This window comes from Hibiscus syriacus, unplaced genomic scaffold (genome assembly GCF_006381635.1).
Source record: "Hibiscus syriacus cultivar Baekdansim isolate YM2019G1 unplaced genomic scaffold, ASM638163v2 tig00111358_pilon, whole genome shotgun sequence".
Lineage (NCBI taxonomy): Eukaryota > Viridiplantae > Streptophyta > Magnoliopsida > Malvales > Malvaceae > Hibiscus > Hibiscus syriacus.
In genome coordinates this window covers 472,037-497,195 of record NW_024063070.1, presented here as the reverse complement: position 1 = coordinate 497,195, position 25,159 = coordinate 472,037, and the positions used below count along the sequence as shown (strand labels likewise).

The following is a 25,159-nucleotide window of genomic DNA, read 5'->3' as shown; positions in this document are numbered from 1 at the left end:
GACACACTAGAAAAACATGTCCACTTCTATTGTCATCAAGTAACAATAGATGAGGAAATGATGTATTTGTTTATCAAATAATAATTCTTGTATTTTAATTTGCATTTACTTCAAGTTAATGTCATTCGATAATCACCGATGAAGATTAAAAAAACGAACACAATCATTAAATTTTATCAAACTAATACCAATTTAACAAAATTAAATGGTAATAAACAAAATTAACTGAAATATATTAAAAAAAAGTCCAACAAATTTAACAAAATAAAGTAAGTATTAAATGAGAAATAATAAAAAATTACAATTAAACAAAATAAAGTAAACACAAATATAATAAAAAAATCTATCGATGCTTGCGTCACGAATGTGTTCCGCAGGGCGGTGGCTGTCGGTCTCGAGGAGGATTTCTTCGTATCACTTGTTCTGACTCCTCACTGTCATCATCGTCGTCGTCGTCGTCATCATCGTCATCGTCGTCCTGAGCAGGTATATTAGGTTGATGAGGAGCTGATGACGATGAAGCACCTCCATAGAATAAGGACCCTGGAGGTGTATGACTGACTATCCCACCGGCCTGCGGGAACTGGGAAAACCCAAACATCGCTGAGTGTGAAAACTGTACAGGAGGTGTCTGTACTGCGGCCATGGGTGATGAGCCTGAACCCGCCAAATATCCAGCATATGAACACCAAGTCGGATCTGCAAACATAGACCCATAATAGCCACAAGGAGGGGTCATCTGTGACGGTGGCGGGGTCATAAAACTAGGTGAAGGCGGCGGCGGCATCTGGTAATGGAAAGATGATGGTGGCATCATATATGGTTGCGGTGGCTACTGAGAAGGTCATGCTGGTGCAGCTGAGGATGAATCGGAAGCACCTGCTCTCCGTCCACGAGTCGGGGGACGATGGTGTAGTGTCGGTGAACGTCTCTATCGACGTCGTGGAAAGGTTTGCCCTCATGCATCCTCGGGAAGTAGAAACAGTTTCCCGTTATTGTTGAACCACTCATAATAATCCTCAACATACATCAAGAGGTCATCAAAAATGGGCTCTCTACGGGGAAGGCGCCGATGTCGATCCTCCCACAACACGACCCATCCATGATGCCTCACCAGCTAATCTATATCTGTCTTGCCGCGTCTATCTAAGCTATGCAACTCGTCCATATTGCGAGGTGCTTCCGGAATTGGTTGAAAACAACCAAACTGCCGGAGCACTCGATCAGTGGAGTGCCACTCGACGGTCGCATAACATATCAGAGAGACCATCGCCATCCAAACATCTGATTGACCCCTCAACTCAGGTGGGATCACCGCCCTCACATCATCAGTAGAATATGGCACCCATTCAAACTAAAACAAATAATATATAATTTTTATCAAAATAATAATCTAATTATATAACTATAATCTAAAATCGGTTTTTAAACATTAAAATTCATACCTGTGTGCCAGCCTTCTGATCGATTAGCACCCTAATTTTTTCTAAATCATCAGGTAGCTCCTGATAATTTTTCCTATCAGTAGATCACCTATTCAAGGAAAAAAAAATTTATACGCTGTATAAAATTATTAATATACAAAATCAGTTTTATAATTACCTCAGAAGTAGTGGAAATACGAATGGGTTCTTCACAACGGGACATAAAAAGAGCAATCGATACCATGCCCAAGACTGCAGCAGCAGGAGACATCCGCCGATAGCATTACGCCTGTAGTCAGTGGCTCCACACATCTCCCTGTACAACAAAGCCAAAACTGTCGAGCCCCAACTGAGTGATCCGGCGAGACGAAAGTCGCTAAGATGTCGCAACCACATGCAGTGAACTAGGTTGCGCGATTTGTCCGGCATCAGCAACCCTCCTATCAGCTGCAGTATGCATGCCCGTGCATACATCTTAACCTCATCCTCAGAAGCGTCTGCGCTCAACTCCCGAAAATTGGCATCTAACCAATTTAACGGTATCTTACCTCCGATAAAATTTTCCGGGACACGTTCTAGACTATCCCGACACAAAGTAGTCCAAGAACTAGAAGCTATCCCCGATATCACATCTTCATCCACCGGAAGCCCCAGGTGCATAGAAACATCCTCAAGCGTGATCGTGCACTCTCCGCACGGAAGATGAAATGTGTGGGTCTCCAGCCTCCACCGCTCTACTAAGGCAAAAATCAGGTCTGGCTCTATCTTACAATGACCCTGATATCTACCTATGTAACCGAATCCAGCCTCTACTAAATACGGCAAGACAAAGTTGGGTATCACTAACTTAAGATTCCTAATAAAAGGATCTAATACACAGTCCTTCTCCTAAAAATAAATAATTACAAAAATTAATTCTTAATCTAATAATCATGCATTAAATAAATCAACTAATTATTACTAAAAATTTAAATTAAATTAAAACGTTAAAATGTTACTGTATCGGCAAAGTGTGGAGATATTTAATTCTTAATATAATAATCATGCATTAAATACATCAACTAATTATTACTAATAATTTAAATTAAATTAAAACGTTAAAATATTACCGTATCAGCAAAGTGTCGAGATATTTAATTCTTAATCTAATAATCATGCATTAAATAAATCAACTAAATATTACTAATAATTTAAATTAAATTAAAACGTTAAAATGTTACCGTATCAGCAAAGTGTAGAGATATATGATTTTCATCAAAGCGAAGTAGACTGCCTTCCATTATATATCTGCAAAAGAATTATATTAGTAAAATATTAAATAAAGTAAAATACTTAAATAAATTATATACATAATAGTAAAAATATTATAAAATATACCTTAAAAAGAGAGAGTATTTGAGAGAAATTTAGAGAATTTGATAGAATTTAGTGTGATAAAAGTGATAGAGGATGGGGGTATTTATAGGAAGGATTGGGGTGTGGAGCGGGTATTTAGGGGTATAGCGCGCCCCCTGTATCGCGCTATACCCCACGTGTTAGATACTTAGGTATAGCGCGGATCAGGGAACATGCTATACCCACATGACGTCAAATTACCGTATATCGCGGGACAGGAGACGCGCTATACCCACGTGACACCAAATCAGCGTATAACGCGATTCAGGAGGCGTGCTTTAATGCTACTGATATTAGATCTAAAAATATAATCTGATTGGTATTAGATCGATAAATATACTTATAATTGATTTATTGGGAAAAACGCCAACAGAAATACCCCACTTTTCAATTACGGTCATCTACACTGAAAATCCTTCCAAAATTCATCGAAATCCCGAAAACACCCCCTAAAAATTACTATCAAATTTTCCTCCTCTTTCTCTTAAGTCTACCTTTTGCACTTTCGCTTTATCAAATTCTCCATTGCTTGCCCTAGTTCTCTCTTTCGTAAATCCAATAGCAAATCGACTGATTACCGGGAAAATCAAGAGAGAAAGAATCCCAGCTGATATATGGAGAGGATCGTCGGAGAGAAGTACAAACTAGGTCGCAAAATCGGAAGTGGATCATTCGGTGAAATCTTTCTCGGTAACTTTTCTTCTTTTGGTCTATTTCCTCTGTGATTATGTTAATTCACCTCAATTTATCAATTTAATTTATGTTTATGTTTTTCGTTTTGGTTTTGATTTGTTTCAGCTACTCATATTGACACGGGTGAAACTGTTGCGGTAAAGATTGTAAGTCTTCACTTAGAAAATTGTTAGCAAGTTCTGGTTTTTGTTTATTTTCTTCACTATAAATGTTTTAAAAGAATGCTTTCAGCTGCGATATTAATGTTTGAGTAGGATGCTGACATGTGTAACACAATTTATATGATTTTGTATTTAAAAAAAAAATTGGCTAATATGAGTGGTGAAATTGAAATTAGTCAAGTATTTTGATGAATTTGTAAAATTGATCATGCAGCTTGATTTTATGCTTGAATAACAGCTTGAAGGTTTTAACATGTGTAACACAATTTTATAATAAAAAGGTACTTTCTGAAGAGAAATTGAATCGATATAAGTATAACATAATGAAATTTAAATTTTGTGTTGGTGTCAGGAAAACAGGCAGACAAAGCATCCTCAATTGTTATATGAAGCCAAGTTGTATAATATTCTTCGAGGAGGAAGTGAGTAAAACATTTTGGTAGTTTTATGATGAGAATGCAAACTTTTGTATAAATGTTTTTTTCAGATTTGTTAATGCAATTGGGATTTGCACAAATTCATTCATTTTTAGGTGGCATTGCTCATATAAAATGGTGTGGAGTAAATGGAGAAGATAATGTGCTTGTTCTTGACTTGCTGGGACCGAGCCTGGAAGACTTGTTTGTCTACTGTGGGAGAAAATTTTCATTGAAAACAGTCTTAATGTTGGCTGATCAAATGGTAACTGGATAAAGAATTTGCAAATAAGAGTTGTCAATATAATTTTGCAAATTAACTGGCATTGCTCATATTGGAGAGTTTTCACTGAAAATGCTTTGCTAATTTTCTTTCGAGTTTTTATTTGCTTAATGTTCTGTGTGAACATTTTTTTCTTTTGATGAGTTGTAGATTGCCAGAATAGAATTTATGCATGCTAAGGGATTTCTACATAGAGACATTAAACCAGATAATTTCCTTATGGGGCTTGGCAGGAAAGCAAATCAGGTAAATGTCTTCGATGCTTGATTGCATAAATGATAGTTCTCTTATTTCTGCTTTATTTATTTTCTGTAACCACCCCCCCCCCCCGAAAAAAAAAATCAGGTCTACATCATTGACTTTGGTCTTGCCAAGAGATATCGTGATCCCAACACAAATCGACATATTCCTTACAGGTAGTATTTCAATTACCAAGTTTTTGTTTAATATCTGGTTGGCTTTCCATTTTAACATGATCAGACAACTTTACTTGATGATGTTATTTTTCTGGTCCATTTTAATTTCTATGTTTGAGCCTGTAAAGAATTTCAGTTTTTGAAAAATGTTCGTTTGCTTGATCCATTTACTAGTACCTTTTGTTTTCTTTATTTGTCCCTGACTAAGTACTCGTCTTTTTTTATAACCCATACAGGGAGAATAAAAATTTAACAGGAACTGCACGTTATGCTAGTTGTAATACTCATCTTGGAATTGGTAAGAATAATTGCTTCATTTTTCTTTTTCATGTTCTTTTTAATATGCGGCAGAGCTCTGAAGGTGTCTTGATTTTCTCTTTAATCTCCACAGAGCAAAGCCGTCGGGATGATTTGGAATCACTTGGCTATGTTCTTTTGTATTTCTTGAGAGGAAGGTGTGCCCCAATTCAACTGTCATTCCTCTTCTGTGATTCAAGTGCATTAGGGGTTGTAGTTGCACTTGTAAGAGCTGAGGTTTTGCTTTAATATGTAGACCTAATTCATTGTGATGAATTCTATATTCAAATGTTATTTAGCACTGCACTTCGAACTATACAAGTCTGATTTCATTAGTTTCTGCATTTAGCCTTCCTTGGCAAGGTCTAAAGGCTGCCACAAAGAAGCAGAAGTACGATAAAATATGCGAGAAGAAGGTATCAACCCCAATAGAGGTATTTCCTTCTTAGATATATCCCTTGCACGAAAGAAATTGGTTTGAGCTTCAGTTTTTCATGTTCAATAAAAAATTGTTGAGCATCATTCAATGCTTACCTATCATTTCTTTCATGTTCAAAAGGTTTTGTGCAAGTCGCACCCTGTGGAGTTTGCATCGTACTTTCATTATTGCCACTCTTTAAAATTTGATCAGAGGCCTGATTATGGATTCTTGAAGCGTCTGTTTCGGGATTTGTTTAGCCGAGAAGGTAATCGACTACTTAAGTTCACCATTTTCCTCAGTTTCTTCCATTTAAGTTGCATGGCTGGGTTGCTATATTGACAATTAATAATGTTTGATAAACCTAGAATCTAAACCAAGTATATTTTATGGTCCTTTATGGCAGCGATGGCAACATCAAATTGATATTTGTATTTAATGGTTTCCAACTTCCTTGTATTCTGTGGCAGGTTATGAGTTTGATTTCATATTTGATTGGACAATTCTAAAGTACCAGCAGACTCAAAGGACAAAGACAAATCCTCAATCATCTGTTAGTATTTTTAATGCCTTTTTGTTATTATTTTTGTTTTCTTTTGTTCTGTCAATTAAAGACTTGCATCTCATGAATTTTTTTGGCCCAAGTACTCTATTACATTTTTAACCAAAAATGGATCAAGAGTAATTTGTTTGTAGTTGCATGAATCAGTTCGGAGGCTGATTATTTTCTAGTCGGTTTCTTACTCAGTCTTATGTGGTTATACTTGACTCACTTGATTTTTTCCCAGGATTTGCAGCCTTTTTCTGGAACAAGAAACAACCAAGCAATGACTATGGATAAGCTTAAAGGTAAGTGCTCCAAGAATTTGCTCATAATTTTCAACAATATTTTAAGATTTTTTATTTATAGTTGTTTCCATTTTACAAAGCATGGGCATTTCTACTGTACTTCCCATCTTTCATAGTTTCTAGTTAGTTACTTCTTTTGCAATACGTTTTTCTTTTAATTTTTTAAACTCATTTTGGAATGCCTTTTATAGAACACAACTTACCTTGTTTTTGAATTACAGGAATCAAGGATGCTTCTTATTCAGGTGAAGTTATCGAACACAGAGGACCAAGTAACCCCGGTCGTCCAGATGTTCGTATGCAGTTTAGACCATCGGTTAGTCAAAATATGAATGACAAGCATGTAAGTTGCCCGATGAAGTGTGCTATATTGTATTTCATGTATGCTTATAAACTTCCTGTTTAAATATAGAGAAGGAAGTGAATTGAAATTAATGTGGCATGCTTTAGAGTTTGGTCCTCGTCATTTCTGTTTATTAGTTTTATTAGTATGATATAACTTTGCCATTAGTCGGTGAATTTAAAACAACTGCTGTTGTTTCAGATGGAAAGCAGCACAGCAATGCCATCCGCTTCATTTGCTCTTCCTGGTGCCTTGAAAAAGATTCTATCCAAAGCAGAGGGGCCAACTGAAGCTGCAAATAATGGCCCTGGAGTTGGGAACAAGACTGGTGCTTCAAGCAGCTGGATGCCATCATTTCATAGAATATCTTCAACCAAATGATTGGTATGGGAAGGCATCTTTAGAAAATCACTCGTTTTGTTATAAACCATTTTGAATGAATTTCTACTTTCTAGTAAGTGAATGGATATACTCTATATGCATGGCTAATCTTTTGTTGTGATTTTGGTTTTGGATTTTAGGGAGCCCAGAGCTCGTGTTTCGAGTATCATGAAGTTTGGATACCTCAAGATCTTGCTGAGAGATGGCTGATCCTATCTATGATTTTGATGAGGTGACCATGAGATAGCAAATATTTGGGATTGTGCTGGAGTGTGGTGCATCAGAGCCTGATTTTTTTTTCTGCATGCATGGGGACAATGGTTAAGCCAGTTTCGTGTTTAATTGTTCAATGGATGATGTGTAAAGTGTTTTCTCCATTCTTCTGTTAGTAGATGATAAAGTTTCATTTGTGTGATACAGTTGTTTTGACCTTGTATCTCATTTAATTCAGGATGCATTTGCTTTCTTTTCTCATTACTTCATAAATTTGGATCAAAGACCTGGATGTTTTACCTGGATCAATTTGAATCTAGGTGCCCGTGTTCACCAGAATCTGAAAAAGTACTGTAATTTAGAGTTTCAGGTATTGTATTATCTTGTAAGTTTTGGGGATTCTGTTAATTATCATTGCTTACATAACCATACATTTAGCTTTAGTTTTATTTGCTTGACTTTATACATTTGTCTCTAATTTGCCAGCGCATGTTAGAAGAGTTTAATTGATCATTAGCAGTCACTGCCAATAATGAAGTGATACGAAGATATTTTTGTATCTCGGAGGTTTATACCTTAGTTGCTTGGGGTAATTACGTCATTTTGGCTTTTCTAGTCATGAATAACACCCCTTCGTAGCCATTACTTTTTGTTTTCATCGAAACTTCCAAAGCCATTACTTTTTGTTGATCTTTTGGGCTCCATGTTCATTACCTTAGTGTTAAATATGATTGTTAAAGAATTGCTCAACTATGTTCTATTTTTTCCAGATAGATAAGGATGTTTTCAATGAGATTGTTTTCCAGTTTCTTACCCATGGCTTTTTATGCCTATGTTCTATTTTTTCCAGATAGATGAGGATGTTTTCAATGAGATTGTTTTCCAGTTTCTTACCCATGGCTTTTTATGCTGGTGTCAATATGCCCGTAATCATTTTATTTTGTTGTTACAGGTAGAGTGAATGAAAGAGCCATGACCAACAGTATAGGTGAAGCTGGCAAGGTGGGTCGAATAACAGGGTAGCAATGCTCACCTTCGATTCAACTTAGGTGCTGTGGAAGTCCAACTATCATTTAGTAATAGCTTAGTGGTTTAAACTCGAAATCAAGAAGCTTTGAACTGAGTTTTACCCTCTCTTGGTTATCATCATTCATGCATTATTAAGAAAGAGTTAAGATAAAATTGCCACTTCTTGTCTCATCTCGTCTTGAATGCGTGGAACACGCTTCAATCTTGGCGGTTTAAAAAGGTAATGGAGGCAATAGATTGTTATTCATTTTTTATTCTGTGGTCAACATTGTCAGGAAATGACCCAGTAGTAACCCCTCCTCGGACATCATAGATAAAAGGCACTGCTTGTCTCTTGCCAATGCATCGAAGACATTTTTGGCAAATGACCCGATAGTATCCGATCCTTGAACACCATAGATAAAATCACTTGTCATCTCTTGTGATGCCTATAAATTGGAAAATGATCCGATTGTAGCATTACAAAAATGGCGAGGCATTAGAAGATGTTTCGGTTTAAAGTTTTTATCCGAAGACCCAGTCTTTTGGACAGCAACATTGTGTCCTGATGGTAGCCCTTAAACATCATAAATTGGGTGTATGAGATAGCATCGAAATTCCCATTTGAAATCTTTTTTAGCCATTAATAACATATACTTTTGCAGACTCAAATGATTAAATTTGTGACTTTTCAGACAAAATGACACCCTCTTTAACAATTGGCGATGCATTTTGAGAAATGATTTTAACTCTTGAATTAGATTCCTTGATTCCAAGTCACACAATTTTAAGAAGAAAATGTTACATTAAACTTTTATTAATATTTATTTTATTTTGTATAATCTATATGGTAAAACGAGATTCCTGAAAAAGCAAATCAAATCTCATGAATTGCAAATGGCGGAGCATGGGAGTTTTACACAGCGTCTATTTTTCCAGCGAAGCGCACGGTTTTCCACCACGTTACCGACCAAAAATTATCGAGTACATGAAAGTGAGTGCAAGGGATAAATACGTAAATGCATAAAATATGTAAAAAGGGGAAAAAAAAGGAAACGAAAGGCAGGCGAAGAAAGTTAGAAGATACCTCTCTTCTCTTTCACGTGATATTCTGAGGAAGGGGCGTATCTAGGCCTACCTAGGCCATGGCCCCCATTATGCCCAAAAAGGGTAAATTATTTTTTAAGCCACTTATCTATTATTTAGTTTCTATTTTGGTCACCTAATTATTATTTATTTTAATTCACACTTAACGTTATGTTTTAGTCTCTCATCTTTAAAAAAATTAACGAAAATATTGATATATTATCATAAGATAATGTTATGTAACGGCTGAAATATTTTTAATTAAAAGAATATCATGTTAACATCATTGTTATTTTTTTAACGGTAAGTGATCAATATATATATATATATATATATATATATATATATATATATATATATATATATATATAAATTCTTTTAGAAAATATTTTTATTAGGTTTATATTAACCTAACTCATAAAATTTTTCACTGTTCTGAAATGACTGTCTTATCCCTTAACCTCCAATGCATTTGGTGGCAAAAACAACAACAACAACAACAACAACAAAACCCAATTCCCATATGTATGGGTAAGGGGGAGGTAGGGTAGTAGGCTGCTCCCAACGCCAGGTTGAGAGTAGCTTCCGTGGAATGACCTCCGGCAGTCAGAAAATTAAAAATATAGATAAAATGCAGTGCATATATAAAAAATACATAGCTAAACAATATTCATATGCAGTCATTAAAATCATATGTGCGTCTGTAACGGGAATTAATCCCTGTATAATAATCCCTGCGAAAGAATCTCTGCATATAGACAGAAACATAAGACCCGGCTAAATTTAAAAGAGGAAACATTAAGAGAATGATACACAGAAGTCAACGATAGCAAGCGCAGTTCTAATCCTTCATAAATACCAATAACAGAAACATATAAAAAGTAGAAGTCATGGAAAATACTACAAAGACATTAAAAGAAGACAGAGATGATACACCCTATAGATGTGACCCACACAACTCGACTACCCTTGTCTTTAGCCTCCATAATTTCCTATCAGAGGTCATGTCTTCGGTAAGGGCTAAATCCCTCAAATCAGATCTCAAGCAGTCTTCCCACTTCCGCCTTGGTCGTCCTTTCCTTCTGGCACCGTCGACTGTAATCGATTCTACCCTCCTGACCGCATCCGACGGTAGTCGTCTAAGGACATGCCCAAACCACCGTAGTCTTCCCTCCCTCAATTTTTCGGAAACAGACACCACCCCCAAGGACATCCTAATAGCCGAGTTAGTCGTCATATCCCATAGAGTCCTACCACATGTCCATCGAAGCATTCTCATTTCTGCGGCCTCAATCCTCTTTACGTGATCCTTCTTGGTTGCCCAACATTCTGATCCATACAACAGTGCTGGTCTTATTGCCATTCTATAAAATTTTCCCTTAAGTTTTAGAGGCACCTTCTCGTCACACAGAACTCCAGTAGCGGCCCTCCACTTTAGCCATCCCGCCTTTATACGGTGTGTAACGTCATCATCTACACCCCCATCTTTATGTATCATAGACCCTAGATACTTGAAACAATCTTTTGAGGGGAGAACGTGTCCTTCTATGCATACTTCTACATCTTCATCGTTTTGGTTCCCATTGAAGTTTGAACATAAATACTCTGTCTTTTCAATATTGATCCTTAAACCTTTTTCTTCCAAAGCAGTCTTCCAGGTAGCCAGTCTACTATTCAACTCAGATTTTGTTTCAGCAACTAGGACAATGTCGTCAGCGAAAAGCATACACCAAGATACACCGTCTGGTGTCGCACAGTAGATGTCGTCCATAATCAAGGCGAAGATGTAAGGGCTAAGAGCCGACCCCTGGTGGAGTCCGATTTCCACCGGGAATGCCTCGGAGTCGCCAACTGTAGTCCTGACGTAAGTAGTAGATCTACAGTACATATCACGAATCGCCCGGATATAAGCAGTTGGGATCCGTCTCGTTTCCAAAGTCTTCATACGATGTACTTGAGCCAGCAGGGAAAAGAAAACGCACGGTTAAAAAAGTCGTTAACGACAATACCCATGAAAAGTTGAAACTCTGCTCTTAACCAAACCATTTTCTGCTCTTCATCATTTGCTATTATTTTAACACATGAAACAGAGGAGAGATTTGATCAGATCAGGAATAGCACATCAACAAAGAATTCAAATCTGAAAAAAAAAATTAGAAACCAATAATGGCCACTGACACCAAACCGAATTTAGCTAAGGTGAAGAACAGCGGCCAAGATGGTTCTTCAAAGCCAAAACTTGATGCCTCCATCAACAAGAAGAAGATCGAAAGCTCCACCAAACAGCTTGTTGATGCTAAGCAAAAATCTGTCGTAACTAAAACAGAGGTACCCATCTCCAATTTCCTTGTTAAACTTCTTTTTTTTTGATTTGTTGATTGTTTCTCTATTTAATGATCTGGGTTTCCTTTTTCGTTACAGTGAATCGCTAGTTTCTATGTTCGATTTGCTTACCTGTTGTGAATCTAATGGAGGATTGATTGGTCAATCAATTTAATGAATCTTTGATGAATTGTTAGATTTGGCAGTTTTGTATATTTTCTCCCTAAAATTGTATGAAATTGGTCTGTTTCTTCATTGATTTTGAAGGTAAAATCGAAAAAAAGTTCGAGTTCATCAAAAACCACGTCGACTACAAAAGCTAAAGTTAGGGAGAAGAAGGTTTACACTTTGGCAGGCCAGAAACATGATCCTCCTGAAGAGGTTTTCTTTATACAATCTCTATCTCTGCGTTTCTTCAGAAACTTGTCTATGATAATTGAGTTTTACGTCTTCTTTTTTTCCCCTTTGGGCAGAGAGAACCGTTGCGAATATTTTACGAGTCTTTGTCTAAACAAATACCTACAAGTGAAATGGCAGAATTTTGGTGAGGATTCCTTCTTGTAACAATACTTACCTCTTGCATATATATATATATATATAGTGTTATAGAAGCCTCTAACCTTGAGTGACCTCAAGGGTAAAAAGGAGTGTTGTTCTCCTTAGAGTACCTAGGTTCGACCAACTTCGTTTACTATCTTGTAATCACCCAAACAGTTTTATTCTGCCACCGTCGCTTATACCAACATTTCTCCATCTCTTCTAAGATACTAGTTCTTTTCTCCATGGCCTGATAGCGTTAGTAAGTATCGTGCAGGGCATTCACCCTTCTTATTCTAAGGGTTTAGTCTCCCCATAGTGTTCTACTACGAAATAAGCTTTCCTCCCTGAATGGAAACTGTAAGTTAATCTGCACAAAGTGAAGCTGCACTTGTACATAGTTCTTCAAAGAAAAGAGGGCACATGTTTCAGTTTTTACTACCCTGCAATAGGGATCTTAAAATAACATGAAGAACTAATAACGTAGATGTACTTAACTAATATTTGTTCGATCGTATTAGAGGCCTGAAATAGAAACTTTAAGAGTACCTTAGCTATAAAACGGAAACTATGTGCGTTAATCAGAAAAACATGTCGATGGACTATGCTGTTCATTTAGATGGCCAGCAAAAATGGTAGGCATTTTTCTGATAGGGCTGAAGAATCAGGCAGATGTTGAGGTAGTGCTTGTGCTAGATTAGCACCGAAAAGGTCGATTCCAAACTTCATTACTGTTATTACCTCCCTATATATACACAGAGGTTATCTTCATTGCTAGGGAATACAATGAGTAGTCTTAAGCCTTGCAGCTGTATTCTTCTCTTCACTTTCGAGAAAGAAGAATCGATGATAAAACGGCCAAGTCTGAAGCCGTTCTCTTCTATATATGCAATGAATTATGCTATTGCACTTTGCTTGCCTTATCCATTTTGCTTCCATAAGCTTCTTTTTTTCTGACAAATCATCTTCATTATATTAGTCTTAGTAGTGTAGAGAGATAGTTGAAGTTTTGGGTCCAACATCATTGAATCAGTGCTAACGGTCACATCTCGGAGAAAGATTCGATCTTTGCTGATAAAAATAGCCTTAGGTGACATAAGATGAATCCTCAAGGAAGAAAAAATTGCATTGTTTCGATAACCAGAGAGGTTCTTGCTCAAAGCTTTCTGGTAAAACAGAATATTGGATGGAGTATTAGGAAAATAGGCTGCATGCTGGAGGATATATGTTTATTTTTTTCTACTTGTGAATAGAGCATGGTTATAACATGGTTCAATTTTTGCAGGATGATGGAACATGGCTTGTTGTCCCCTGAAAAAGCCAGAAAGGCATACGAAAAGAAGCAGAGAAGGCAGAAACAACTTCGGGCCGGCATTCCGATTAAACCTTTGAAACCAAGTAGCAGACCTGAGAGTTCAAAAATGGAGATGTAAAATCCAGAAACGAATTAACAATGACGTGATGATGATGAAGACTTAATTTTAAGCCCCAAGAGAAGGAAAGGGTAAGAACTAAGAAACCTAGTGTCTGTCGGAACTGTTGTATTTCTAGGAATAACTTGATTTAAATCCCATTCACAAGGATAGAGCAAGACATTCTTTATGTTTTCAGAACTTAATGCAAATAACAAGAAAAAGACAAGTTCCTGGCATGTTTATCCGTACTATAATTTTTCATGATTCAAAGATCGGACTCCATGTATCTTTCACACATCAGAAGGCAATAAAGGATCAAACAATGCTTGCTGTTAACTTGAATAAGTACTTTTTAGAGTTTTTTTTTTTTCGTTTTAGAACACGTTTTGATTGCAGAACTCAGCTTCTAAACCAGAGAATACCGAGTTTAGACATAGCTATGAGCCTGAACTTCTGGGCTAACCATTTAGACATAGTCAGCGATAGTAAGAAACAAGTTTTATGGTGGCTCTGCCCCTTGCATGCTTGTTTGTTAAAATATAATGTTCGTTATTTATATTAGGGGTGAGTAAAACTCGACTCAACTCGAAAAAACTCTACTCGAATTGACTTTGAGTTGTAATTTCATAACTCGGCTCGACTTGACTCAAAACAAACTCAACTCAAATTGACTTCGAGTTGTAATTTTATAAACTCAACGCATGGAGTAGCCGGTCGAATCGAAGACTCTTGGAGAGTCCTCACGCCTCACACCACCATCACCGGAATCCTCGCCAACAAAGCAAGAGTTTAATTTTTGTAGGACTCATAAATCGGGGCTAAAAATAGAAAATATTAGGCTATAAATATATATGTAAAACAACTCGAAAAACAGGGAGAAATACGAGTAATCACAAGAGAAATTACTGAGAAACACACAAGTGATACAAGAGGAAATAGTCGAAATCAGAGCAAAGAGTTTAGTAGCATTCGAACAAAAAATAAAATAAAAAAGGTATCTTTTTTTTATCTTCATCGGCTTGCTTGCATGTAGAGTTGGGTTTTGTTTGTTTGTTGTTTTTTTCATTTTGTTTTGGACTCAAAAAAATCTAAAACGCCGATGATGGGGGAGGGTGATTGAGATTTTCAATCTCAGATCTAACCCTCCCCAAGGCTTGTTTTTAAAAACAAAAGGAACTTTTTAATTAAGTATGAAAAGGGCTTTCGAAAAATGTTTTTTTGGGGACCACTGTCGATGAGCGGCAGCCGACATCGATCTACAACGGTCGGCGAGGCGGCGGTCGGTCGGATTTTGGATTTCGGTTGAGTGTTCTTCGTGCCATGAAGAACACTCCAGAGAATTTTTAAGTTTTTGATTTGATTCGTGTTGGGCAAAGGAGAAGAAATGAATTGTGTTTATGGGGAATGGGCTTTATAGTCGACCCGAGAACCGACCGGATCCCCTAGGGGATCTAGGGATGGCAAATAAAATTGAACCCATTGGGGAAAATCGAAAACCGAATTAAACGGATCAGGTTCGAGGATGATAAACGGGGATGGGGGAAAACCAAATGTTTTAAACGGGGACGGGTTTCGTAATCCTCGCCTCAATTACCCAAATACCCGGCCCGATAAATATTAAAAATAACTATTATATATATATATATATATATATAATATTAATAAATTTAATTTAAATTAATATATATATATATATAATATTTATATATTTAATTTAAATATATATACCCGGCCCGATACCCGAGCCGATACCCGTTTATGCTAAACGGGAATACCCGTTTCCCCGCGGTTTTTTCCGATTACCTAATGGAGTCCCCGTTTAAATCCTAACGGTTTTTTAAGCGGGAATGGGTACGAGTTTTTAAACAGGGACGGGGGACCAAAATCTGTCCCGAAACCTCCCCGTTGCCATCCCTAAGGGGATCTGTGTGTTTTCTCGTGGGTCAGGGAAAATTGCATAGTTAGCCCCTATTTTGTTTATAAAACTCGCTTGGTGCCCCTAACTTGATTTCAGCTTCGATTTTTTTATTAAATTCGCCACTCATTTCGTTTTATTTTTCGATTTGGTCCTTTGTTCACCTAATTCATTTTTTTCTTAATTATTTTTATTTTTTCCTTATTATTATTATTACTAGTACTATTATTATTTTTCTTTTTCCTTTTCTTCTCTCTCATTTATTTATTTCATTTTCATTTGTTTTATTTATTTCTTTGTTTTGTTTTGTTTTTTTTTTGTTTATTTTTTTTTCTTCTTCTTCTTCTTCTTCTTCTTTCTTCTTCTTCTTCTTCTTCTTCTTCTTCTTCTTCTTTTCTTCTTCTTCTTCTTATATATTTTTTTCTTCCACCGAAAGAGAAACAAAATCATTAATAGGTCCAATCAAATATGTCAGGGGTAGATACAAAGCTCAAAATCCATTTTAAAACACTGCTAGCTTTCTTATCAAATGTACCATATTTTTTCACATTTCTATTATGTTCTACAATCTCAAGAAAATTGATGCATTTTTCCAGATCATGACAATGGTGGGGACTTCCCTCTCAAGTAACCCCAACTAAATTCCAAAAAAAAGGACTAATCTTCAAGATGGCCTGCCCCTTCTTCAAACTCCATTGTTTATATATATATATTATTCATTTTTTATTTGTTTTTAACATTCTTATATATATATATACATTTTTATTTTTTTTCATCGTTGTTGTTTTTTCCCTTATTTATTTATTTTATTATTAAATACTATGTTTTATTATATATACATTTTATTTTTATATTTTTTATTCTATTCTTTTTGTTTTCTTTTTTATTTTGTTTCTGTTTTTTTAATCTTATTCAATTCTATTTTTCCCTTATTTTATTTTTTATTTTATTCTATTTTTATTTATTTTACTCTTTTTTCTTTATTGTTTTTTTAGATTAGTCTTTTATTATTTTTTTATTATGTTGTTTTATTTATTATTATTTGGCTTCTATTTGGGATTTTTATGTTTTTTTTATTTTACTTCCTTTCTTTATTGTAGTAATTGTTTATATTTAATTTTACAATTAGTATTTTCATATTTATGCATTTTCCTTTCTTGTTACTTCAATTCAATTGACCATTTATTTTCTTTGTTTTTATTTTATTTCTTTTTATTCATCAGCATGCATTTTTGTATCTTAATTCGATTATGCACTTCATTACATCTAACAATTTTCTTGACCTTTTAAGGTTATATTTTTTTAAATCCATTAAAGGTAAGTAATTTGGATCATATTTTACCTTTTACTTTAACTTATCATTTTCTTAATTAAGACAATTGGAAATTAATCAGTACCAAAAGGGCAGTTCAAGGGTGTTAACCCTTCATTGACTGTAATCGACTCCTAAAACCGACATATCTTTGGTAAGATGTAGATCAGGTAAGTAATTAGGGCATCCAATCAACCCATTTGTTCTTAAAATAAATTATCAGTGGCGACTCTAATCTTTCATTCAAGTCGAAGCCCAAATCCGGGCCCACCCGGAAGACGGTTGCGACAGTTTGGTGACTCCGTTGGGGATCGGTAAGTAAGTCAGGCTAAAGGTTAATTTCCAATTGTCTTTTTAAATGAAAAGGGTAAGTTTAAATTTTAAGGTAACTTTTTCGATCCTTATTACTTACTTTTGATTATCTTTTAAAATAAATAGTTGTACTGACAATTTCTTTCAATGGTTTTAGCTTATCAAGCTTGTTTTTCCATTTAAGGCTCTATACCCGAGCTCTGAACCCTTTTTAAGTGGGGGTGAAAGCGATGCCTTCGTGAGAATTTATTCTCTGCATAGGCCTAGCAAGTAACTTTCGGGATTCATATACCTTATGTCTTCGTGTGAATTTATTCACCGTGCGCGCATAAGGGAATGTATCCTCTCGAGTTTAACTTAGTCCACATAAGCTTGTAATGAGTTTAGGACTAAGGGTTTGGCAAGCCCGGGGAGCACCAACAAGGAAAACTCGGGTTCATTTTTAAGAACCTTAAATCGAAGACTACATGGAATTAGAGCCCACCCCAAAACCTCATTTCAAACCTTAGGCTGCTTTGAGATTATTTCCTGCTTTATTGTCTGTTCAAAGCATGTGAACTAGAAATTTATGCGGTTAGGAATGGTTCAAAATTAACATGTGGGTAGAGATCAAGTCTGGGTAGGAATAATAAGCATGTGGGGTAGATATCATGTGGGGTATGACTTTTTATTTTCATTATTGTTTTAATTATTATCCTAACCTCACTAACTCTTTCCTTCCATTTTTGTTCTCTTACATTTTATTTTTATCATTTACATTATTCAAAAGAGGTGTTGATCCACTAAAAACGTGTTCGTTAAACATAAATAATTTGCATCAACGGACAAAGGGGTTATAATGAAAGATATGAAAAACACAGAGGTCCAACTATGCTTAGGGAGATAATCTGCAAGACAATTCAACCAAGAAGACATGGTACCCGCAATTGAAGAATATATCACTCTGTTGCATTATAAAAGACTCATAATAGACCGGGATTTACACCGTGCACATCAAAAGTCAACCTTTTGAGTTGGCAAAATTTGCAGGGGAAAGACGAGAAAAAGGCTACTGACTTGGAGAGTCCCTTCAAAGACAACAAGAGCAGGATGGCAAAACGATAGCTGAAATTGGAGACCATTGTTGACGAATTCAAGAAGCAAGCAAGTGAGATTCAGATAGTTCCTTTCGATGGAAGACTCCAATGACGTATTCGTCGGGAACATGTTCATCAAAAGATGAAAGCCAAAGATGCAGTCATTCGAGACTTCTTGGAACAAGTAAAAAAAGTAACTCAACACTTGCACGGTTCAGCCAGAGAAGCCGAAGCGGTTTGACAAGGTATTCAACCAATGACATACAAAGGAAGAGGACTAATTAACTTGTTAGAAGTCGTTCGGGGTCTAGAGGATTTAGCCAGAATATACCTTTGATATTTTTGTCTCTTAAAATATTAAACACTTTTGTCTCAATAAGGATTATTTATAATAACAGACACATTTTTGGATCAATGCCTCGACCATTTCATGCATCATGCATTTAGACATATTTTGCAATTTTTTCATTTTCATTTCTTTACATTCGCATTAACTAACAGAAGAATGTCTCATCAAAAAAGGGAACAAACTCTAGATATACCACCTTAAGCATTAGACACACCCCATCCATATGACACCCTCTCAAAGAAGAAGAAGATGGAGGCCAAAATTCCTCAACTCGAAGAGAACATGCTGAGGCTGTAAAGAGAGTTAGAAGAAAAGATAAGGCAGAACACCCATAGTACTCTGGATACAATTACGAAGAGCCAAGAGTCCTTAGTTGATCAGATTGTTGCCAAGTTATTTGGCTTACAACAAAGTGTGTCTGGGGCAGGTTCGTCTGATTGGGTAGTTGTGCCACCTACCCCGCAAATGATTATCTCAACTGGAATCTTACCTAAACTTCAAGGGGACTCATCTGCTGCAAAAGAGGAAGCCTCGTCTAGTGTAAGAATACAAACTTCTGTATCTAACCCTAAGAATAATCTGGGTGATTACCATATACCATATTTGGACGAAGAGAACAAGGCAAAGAAAATGGAGGATAAAATCAAGCAATTGGAGGACCAAATGAAGGTAGTTAAAGGATACCATGACTATTATGGAGTCGATGCCGCAGAACTCAATCTAGTCCCAGACTTGGTTTTTCCTCCGAAATTCTAGTCCCCGGAATTTGAGAAGTTTGAAGGGAACAATTTCTCATCCGTTCACATCACCATGTTCTGCTGAAGGATGACAGGATATGTAGGAAACGACCAACTCCTGATCCATTACTTCCAGGAGAGTCTGTCGGGCTCAGCCATCTAGTGGTACAATCAACTAAGTCGATCCCATATCAAGACTTGGAAGGATTTAGCCATGTCATTTATGGAACAAAACAAACACGTCAATGACATGAGTCCAAATCGAGTTATGCTACAAATCATGGAGAAAAAGCATAACGAAAGTTTCAGACAATATGCATAGAGATGGAGGGATTTGATGGTGCAAGTTCATTCACCCTTAGATGAGAAAGAAACCCAGAAGCTCTTCATGCAAACACTGAAGGCTCGTTACTTCGGGCACCTGGTTGCAATTACATCCGATAATTTTTTGAACTTAGTCATGGCTGGGGAGATGGTAGAAATGACCATAAAGGAAGGCAAGATTGAGGAAGGGGAGGCAAGCAAGAAACCTCCTATGAAAAAGAGGGATGGAGAGATTAACAACGTCAACACATACAATGCCAATAAGGGTGTTATAATCTCCAACCCAAAATCAACTGCAGGTATACCGTCAGGTACTTCTAGACAAGATTCCAGGGAAACCAGGAAGGAAATGAAACATTTTGACCTTATTCCCATCACTTACAAAGAACTCTACCAATAACTTTTTGACACCCACGTAGTGTCACCATACCTCGTAAAACCCATGAAGCCCCCATACCCAGGTGGTATGATGAGAATGCCCATTGCGAATATCATGGCGGTGTCACAGGGCACACTATTGAGAAATGTTAAGTATTCAAGAGAATCGTTTAGAAGATGCGTAAGAAGAATTGGATCGACTTTAACAACTTGGGGCATCCAAATAATGAAGAAGATCATTTCATCATTTGTAGCATTTTGTTTGAATTTGTTTTTCTTCTTTTCTCAGTTTTTTGTAAGGACGTTTAAATAAATTTATGTTACTTTAAAGATGGCGAACAATGAATCAAATTTGCAAACTTGAAATTCTTTGAATATCAACTGAATTAAAAAAACTCTGTAAATGATTTAGAGTTACAGATCTTTGACAAAGTGAAATGATTTAAAAGTGGTAAAACAAGGACTTTGACCTTACCCCAGAAGATACACTCAAACACCATACCCTTCTCTTGAAAATAACCGATATAGCCTTCTTTTCTCATAGGTGAATGAACAAGAGGCTTGGTATTAGGTATGCATAAGAGCGGACAACATGGGGCATCTCTTGTGTATGACATTATTGTACTTTTATTAAGGACGTTCAATGATGATCATGATCTTTACAGATGTAATAGTCGAGTAGGTGAATCTAGTTTAGGTCAGTTGCTTGGAAATTAAACTCTAAAGATGAGATTCCTTGAATTTCAACAACACCTAGACTATAACAGGTTCTTCTTGACAAACTTAAGAAATTGGATCCATATACCCATATTATAATATTATATATACAATAAAGCTTGACTTTCCCTCTAGAGCAATTAGTTAAATGCCCCGGCTTTATGAATAAGATTCAACTAGCCTGATAAAGGTGATTATAATATTGAGATGTCCCTCTAGAGTAATTGGTTAAACGCCACGACTTTATGGATTCAGCTAGCCAGAAAATGGCAAATTAAATCAAATTTATTTAAATAAGGAGTTTCGGTAAAGATAGATTAAGAGAGTTAAGGAACATCTGTTATAGTCAATTTCACACGAGCACCCAAGAATTTCAACTTTAGACTGATATTTCTGCACTAGCTTTGTTAGAGGAGCCTACGGAGCTTGAACAAATGGAAGATTTCAGATGATCGAAATAGAAGGTCTGGTAATTAATTATGCTAGTTGCGTCATTTTGTCTGTATCTGATTAAAATGCCAAGTCGAGAAAGAGGGGCATGTTGTGATGTTAAAAAAAATGACATTTTGGTGGCCAAAATCTTAGAAAATAGGAGGTCAACCTGAAGCCAACTCATCAATTTCAAAATTTTTCAAAGAGTTATAACTCTAAAAGCATTAAAGTGCTATTGATTCTTTCGATTTTCTGTGAACTCATGTTTACGATTTGATTCGATTGCGAGCCTAAATTAAGGAGCAATGTTTTACAGAATTCTTATATTATTTTCCCCTCCTAAAATAAGAAAAAGGAGAAAAATATTTTCAAACATGATAATCTCAAATGTGAAAGGCTGCAACCCAAGAAGAAAATGTGGCATGATCGATTCCAAGGACCAGATCGGCAGACAAAGCATGAGACTTCATCTAGGAGATAAAACAGAACTCATTCATGTTGCATACATCTTAGACATACTTAAGAGCATCACATTTATCATTTTTTAGCATGCATAATTTTTTACAACTTTTAGAGTCAAATTTTAACTTCAAGACAAAAGATACTCGATTCAAAAGCACATTCATAAATTGATGGTGGTTGCTTAACTTAGCAGTAGGGAGCTACACCTAAACCAATTTTACCTATTGAAAGACCGACAAATCTTAGAATCAAATTTAAACGGGTTTGAGAACCAATTCAGAAAAGATCCAGTTCAGCTTAACTCAACGACGAGTGGCTAATTTCCAGTTGACATTTTCAAGCCAGATTTCAACTCCACGACGGATGATATCCAGCTGACAGAATTTATCATTGGGATTTCCTGTGAAAGGGAGTCATCTAAAGATTTATGATCGGGTTAGACCCGCGAAGGGGGGACATCCTTCATTTAGAGGAAATTTACAGCACAACTTAAGTCGAGAAAAGTTGTCTGTCAACAAACAACTTCCCAGTTCAGAGTTTGAGCTAGATTTCAACTTCACAGTGAAAGATATCAAACTCGAAATGACGCAACTTATACAAGATTGGATTTCAACTTCACAGTGAAGGATATTCAACCCAAAGCCAATTTGGTGAAGCACTACAATTCGAGATTGGATTTTAACTTCACAATGGAGGATATCCAATTCAAAGCTCAACTTCACAGCGAATGAGCCATCCACGATTTCAACTTCAAGATGAAGGATATTGTGACTAAGTAGATTGACTTAGTTTCACAGAAAATGAGTCATCTGCAACAATAGGGGGTTATTACAGTATAACTCAAGGCGATAAGGGTTATTTGTCAACCAAAACCTTCGAGTTCAATTAAATTCAACTCAAGGGCATACCAAATTTACAGTATAGCTCAAGGCGAGAAGGGCTATCTATCAGTAAAAAGACCTTCAAGTTCGATTACATTCAACTTAAATGAATATCAAATTTACATTACAACTCAAGACGATAAGGGTTATCTGTAAAAAAACGGTCGAGTTCGATTCCATTCAGCTCGATAACATATCAACCGCATGGTAGCAGCGAGAAACTACACTCTGATTGAAGTTTAAACCAAGGTCTTTAAGTCAAGAAGAAGATCTGGGGCAATCTCAATCTAGTACAACATAACTCAAGGCAATGAGGGTTATATGTTAACAAAAACCTTTGAGTTTGATTTCATTCAACTCAGGGGCATAACAAACTTACAACATAGCTCAAGGCGAGAATGACTATTTTTCAATGAAGACTTTCAAGTTCGATTCCATTCAGCTCGAGAGCATATTTACCGCAAGGTAGAAGCAAGGAACTACTTTTCGGTCAAATTTTTGTGCTAAGGTCTTTAAGTCAAGAAGGAGGCCAAGGTTAAGATTGGCAACAAGAAGTCACTTTTCAATTTACCTACGATTTCAACTTCACAGCAAGGGATATCGTACCCAAAAGATTGACCCATTTTCATGATGAAAGAGTCATTTGTCATACAATAATGGAAAATCAGTCTTCAGGTTAAATTTCAGCTTCACAACGAAGTATATTGGGCTAGAAGACGATCTAAGGGAAATTTTCCAATGCTTTGAGCTCGTCCAATGCTTTGAGCTTGGTTTCAACTTAACGTCAAAAGATATCGTGCTCAAAATTTTCCAGTTCAACTCAACCTCACGGCGGGAGAGTCATTTCGTGCACAGTCCAGATTAACATCACAACATCAGATTTCAACTCTACGACGGAGGATATTCGATGTCAAACTCAGTGATACATTCATAGACGAAAATTTTGTCTTGTAATCTTTGCCCTATTCCCGTTACATGACTATGGGCAAAGAGGGGAAGTCGTGGACACTAATTTTCTATATACATTATAATTTTATTATTTTATTATACATATATTTATATTATATATCTTTTTTTCGTTTACAGACCCAGAAGCCCAGCGTTTACAAACTCAAAAGCCCAATACAAACGGCCTCAATTGGCCCAAGCTGCAACCTGATCCAGTAACCCGAGACCCGGTTCGAGACCCGAACCGGCCAAATTTTTATTACCCGAATTAATTAGGGTTTTCCAACCCTAGTCCTTCCTTTCCTCTAGTGTCGCGCCGCTAAGCACGCAGGGAGTAGCCGACCGAATCGAGGACTCTTGGAGAGTCCTCACGCCTCAGACCACCATCACTGAAATCCTCGCCAACAAAGCAAGAGTTTAGATTTCATATGACTCATAAATAGGGGCTAAAAATAGAAAATCTTAGGCTATATATATATATGTAAACAACTCAAAAAATAGGGATAAATACGAGTAATCACAAGAGAAATTACTAAGAAACACGCAAGTGATACAAGAGGAAATAGTCGAAATCAAAGCAAAGAGTTTTGTAGCATTCGAACAAAAAATAAAATAAAAATGTATCTTTTTTTACCTTGATCGGCTTACTTGCATGTAGAGTTGGGTTTTGTTTGTTTGTTATTTTTTTTTCTTTTTTTTTTGGACTCAAAAAATCTAAAACGCCGATGATCGGGGGAGGATGACCGAGATTTTCAATCTCAGATCTAGCCCTCCCCGAGGCTTGTTTTTAAAAACCAAAGGTATTTTTGAATTGAGGATGGAAAGGGCTTTTGAAAAGGTTTTTTTTGGACCACCGTCGATGAGCGGCAACCGATCTACGGCGGCCGACCAGATTCTAGGTTTTGGTTGAGTGTTCTTTGTTCCATGAAGAACACGAAGAATACTCCAGAGAAATTTTGAGTTTTTGATTTGATTCATTTTGAGTAAAGGAGAAGAAATGAATTGTGTTTACGGGGAATGGGCTTTATAGTCGACCCCAGACCCGACCGATTTTCTCATGGGTCAGGGAAAATTGCATAGTTAGCCCCTGTATTATTTGTAAAACTCACTTGGTGCCCCTAACTTGATTTCATCTTCAATTTTCTATTAAATTCGCCTCTCATTTCATTTTATTTTCTGATTTGGTCCTTTGTTCACCTAATTCATTTTTTACTTAATTATTTTTATTTTTTTCCTTATTATTATTATTATTACTATTATCATTATTTTATTTTTTTCTTTTTTTCTCTCTCATTTATTTATTTATTTATTCATTTTCATTTGTTTTATTTACATATTTCTTTTGTTTTAGTTTTAGTTTTTTATTTTATTTTTTCTTATTATTATTATATATATATATTTTCTTTCAACCGAAAGAGAAAAAAAAAATCATTAATAGGTCCAATCAAATCTGTCAGGGGTAGATATAAAGCTCAAAATATATTTTAAAACACTGCTAGCTTTCCTATCAAATGTACCATCTTTTTTCACCTTTCTATTATGCTGCACAATCTCAAGAAAATTGATGCACTTTCCCCGATCATGACAATGGTGGGGACTGCCCTCTCAAGTAACCCCAACTAAATTCCAAAATAAGGACTAATCTTCAAGACTGACTGC

General features: G+C 36.1%; 2 protein-coding genes across 3 annotated transcripts; both read left to right on the top strand.

The window, feature by feature from the left end:
- Positions 1-3,317: 3,317 nt before the first annotated feature.
- On the top strand, positions 3,318-7,641 carry LOC120159332 (casein kinase 1-like protein 3). Of its 2 annotated transcripts, XR_005519345.1 has the most exons (16): positions 3,318-3,509; positions 3,618-3,658; positions 4,026-4,095; positions 4,206-4,354; positions 4,523-4,618; positions 4,718-4,788; positions 5,025-5,086; positions 5,180-5,243; positions 5,435-5,519; positions 5,645-5,771; positions 5,974-6,056; positions 6,292-6,352; positions 6,574-6,695; positions 6,897-7,079; positions 7,217-7,434; positions 7,528-7,641. XR_005519345.1 is itself a non-coding variant. In XM_039169940.1 (15 exons), exons 1-14 carry the CDS (start codon positions 3,434-3,436, stop codon positions 7,074-7,076), a joined length of 1,287 nt encoding a protein of 428 aa, XP_039025871.1. In that variant the 5' UTR covers positions 3,318-3,433; the 3' UTR covers positions 7,077-7,079; positions 7,217-7,552. The 2 variants fall into 2 exon arrangements, 1 of the variants encoding a protein (XP_039025871.1); XM_039169940.1 differs by having other exon boundaries at positions 7,217-7,552.
- A 3,766-nt stretch (positions 7,642-11,407) lies between these two features.
- LOC120159338 lies at positions 11,408-13,893 on the top strand. Its single transcript, XM_039169945.1, has 4 exons — positions 11,408-11,711; positions 11,973-12,086; positions 12,179-12,249; positions 13,528-13,893. Exons 1-4 carry the CDS (start codon positions 11,550-11,552, stop codon positions 13,673-13,675), a joined length of 495 nt encoding a protein of 164 aa, XP_039025876.1. The 5' UTR covers positions 11,408-11,549; the 3' UTR covers positions 13,676-13,893.
- Positions 13,894-25,159: the final 11,266 nt, after the last annotated feature.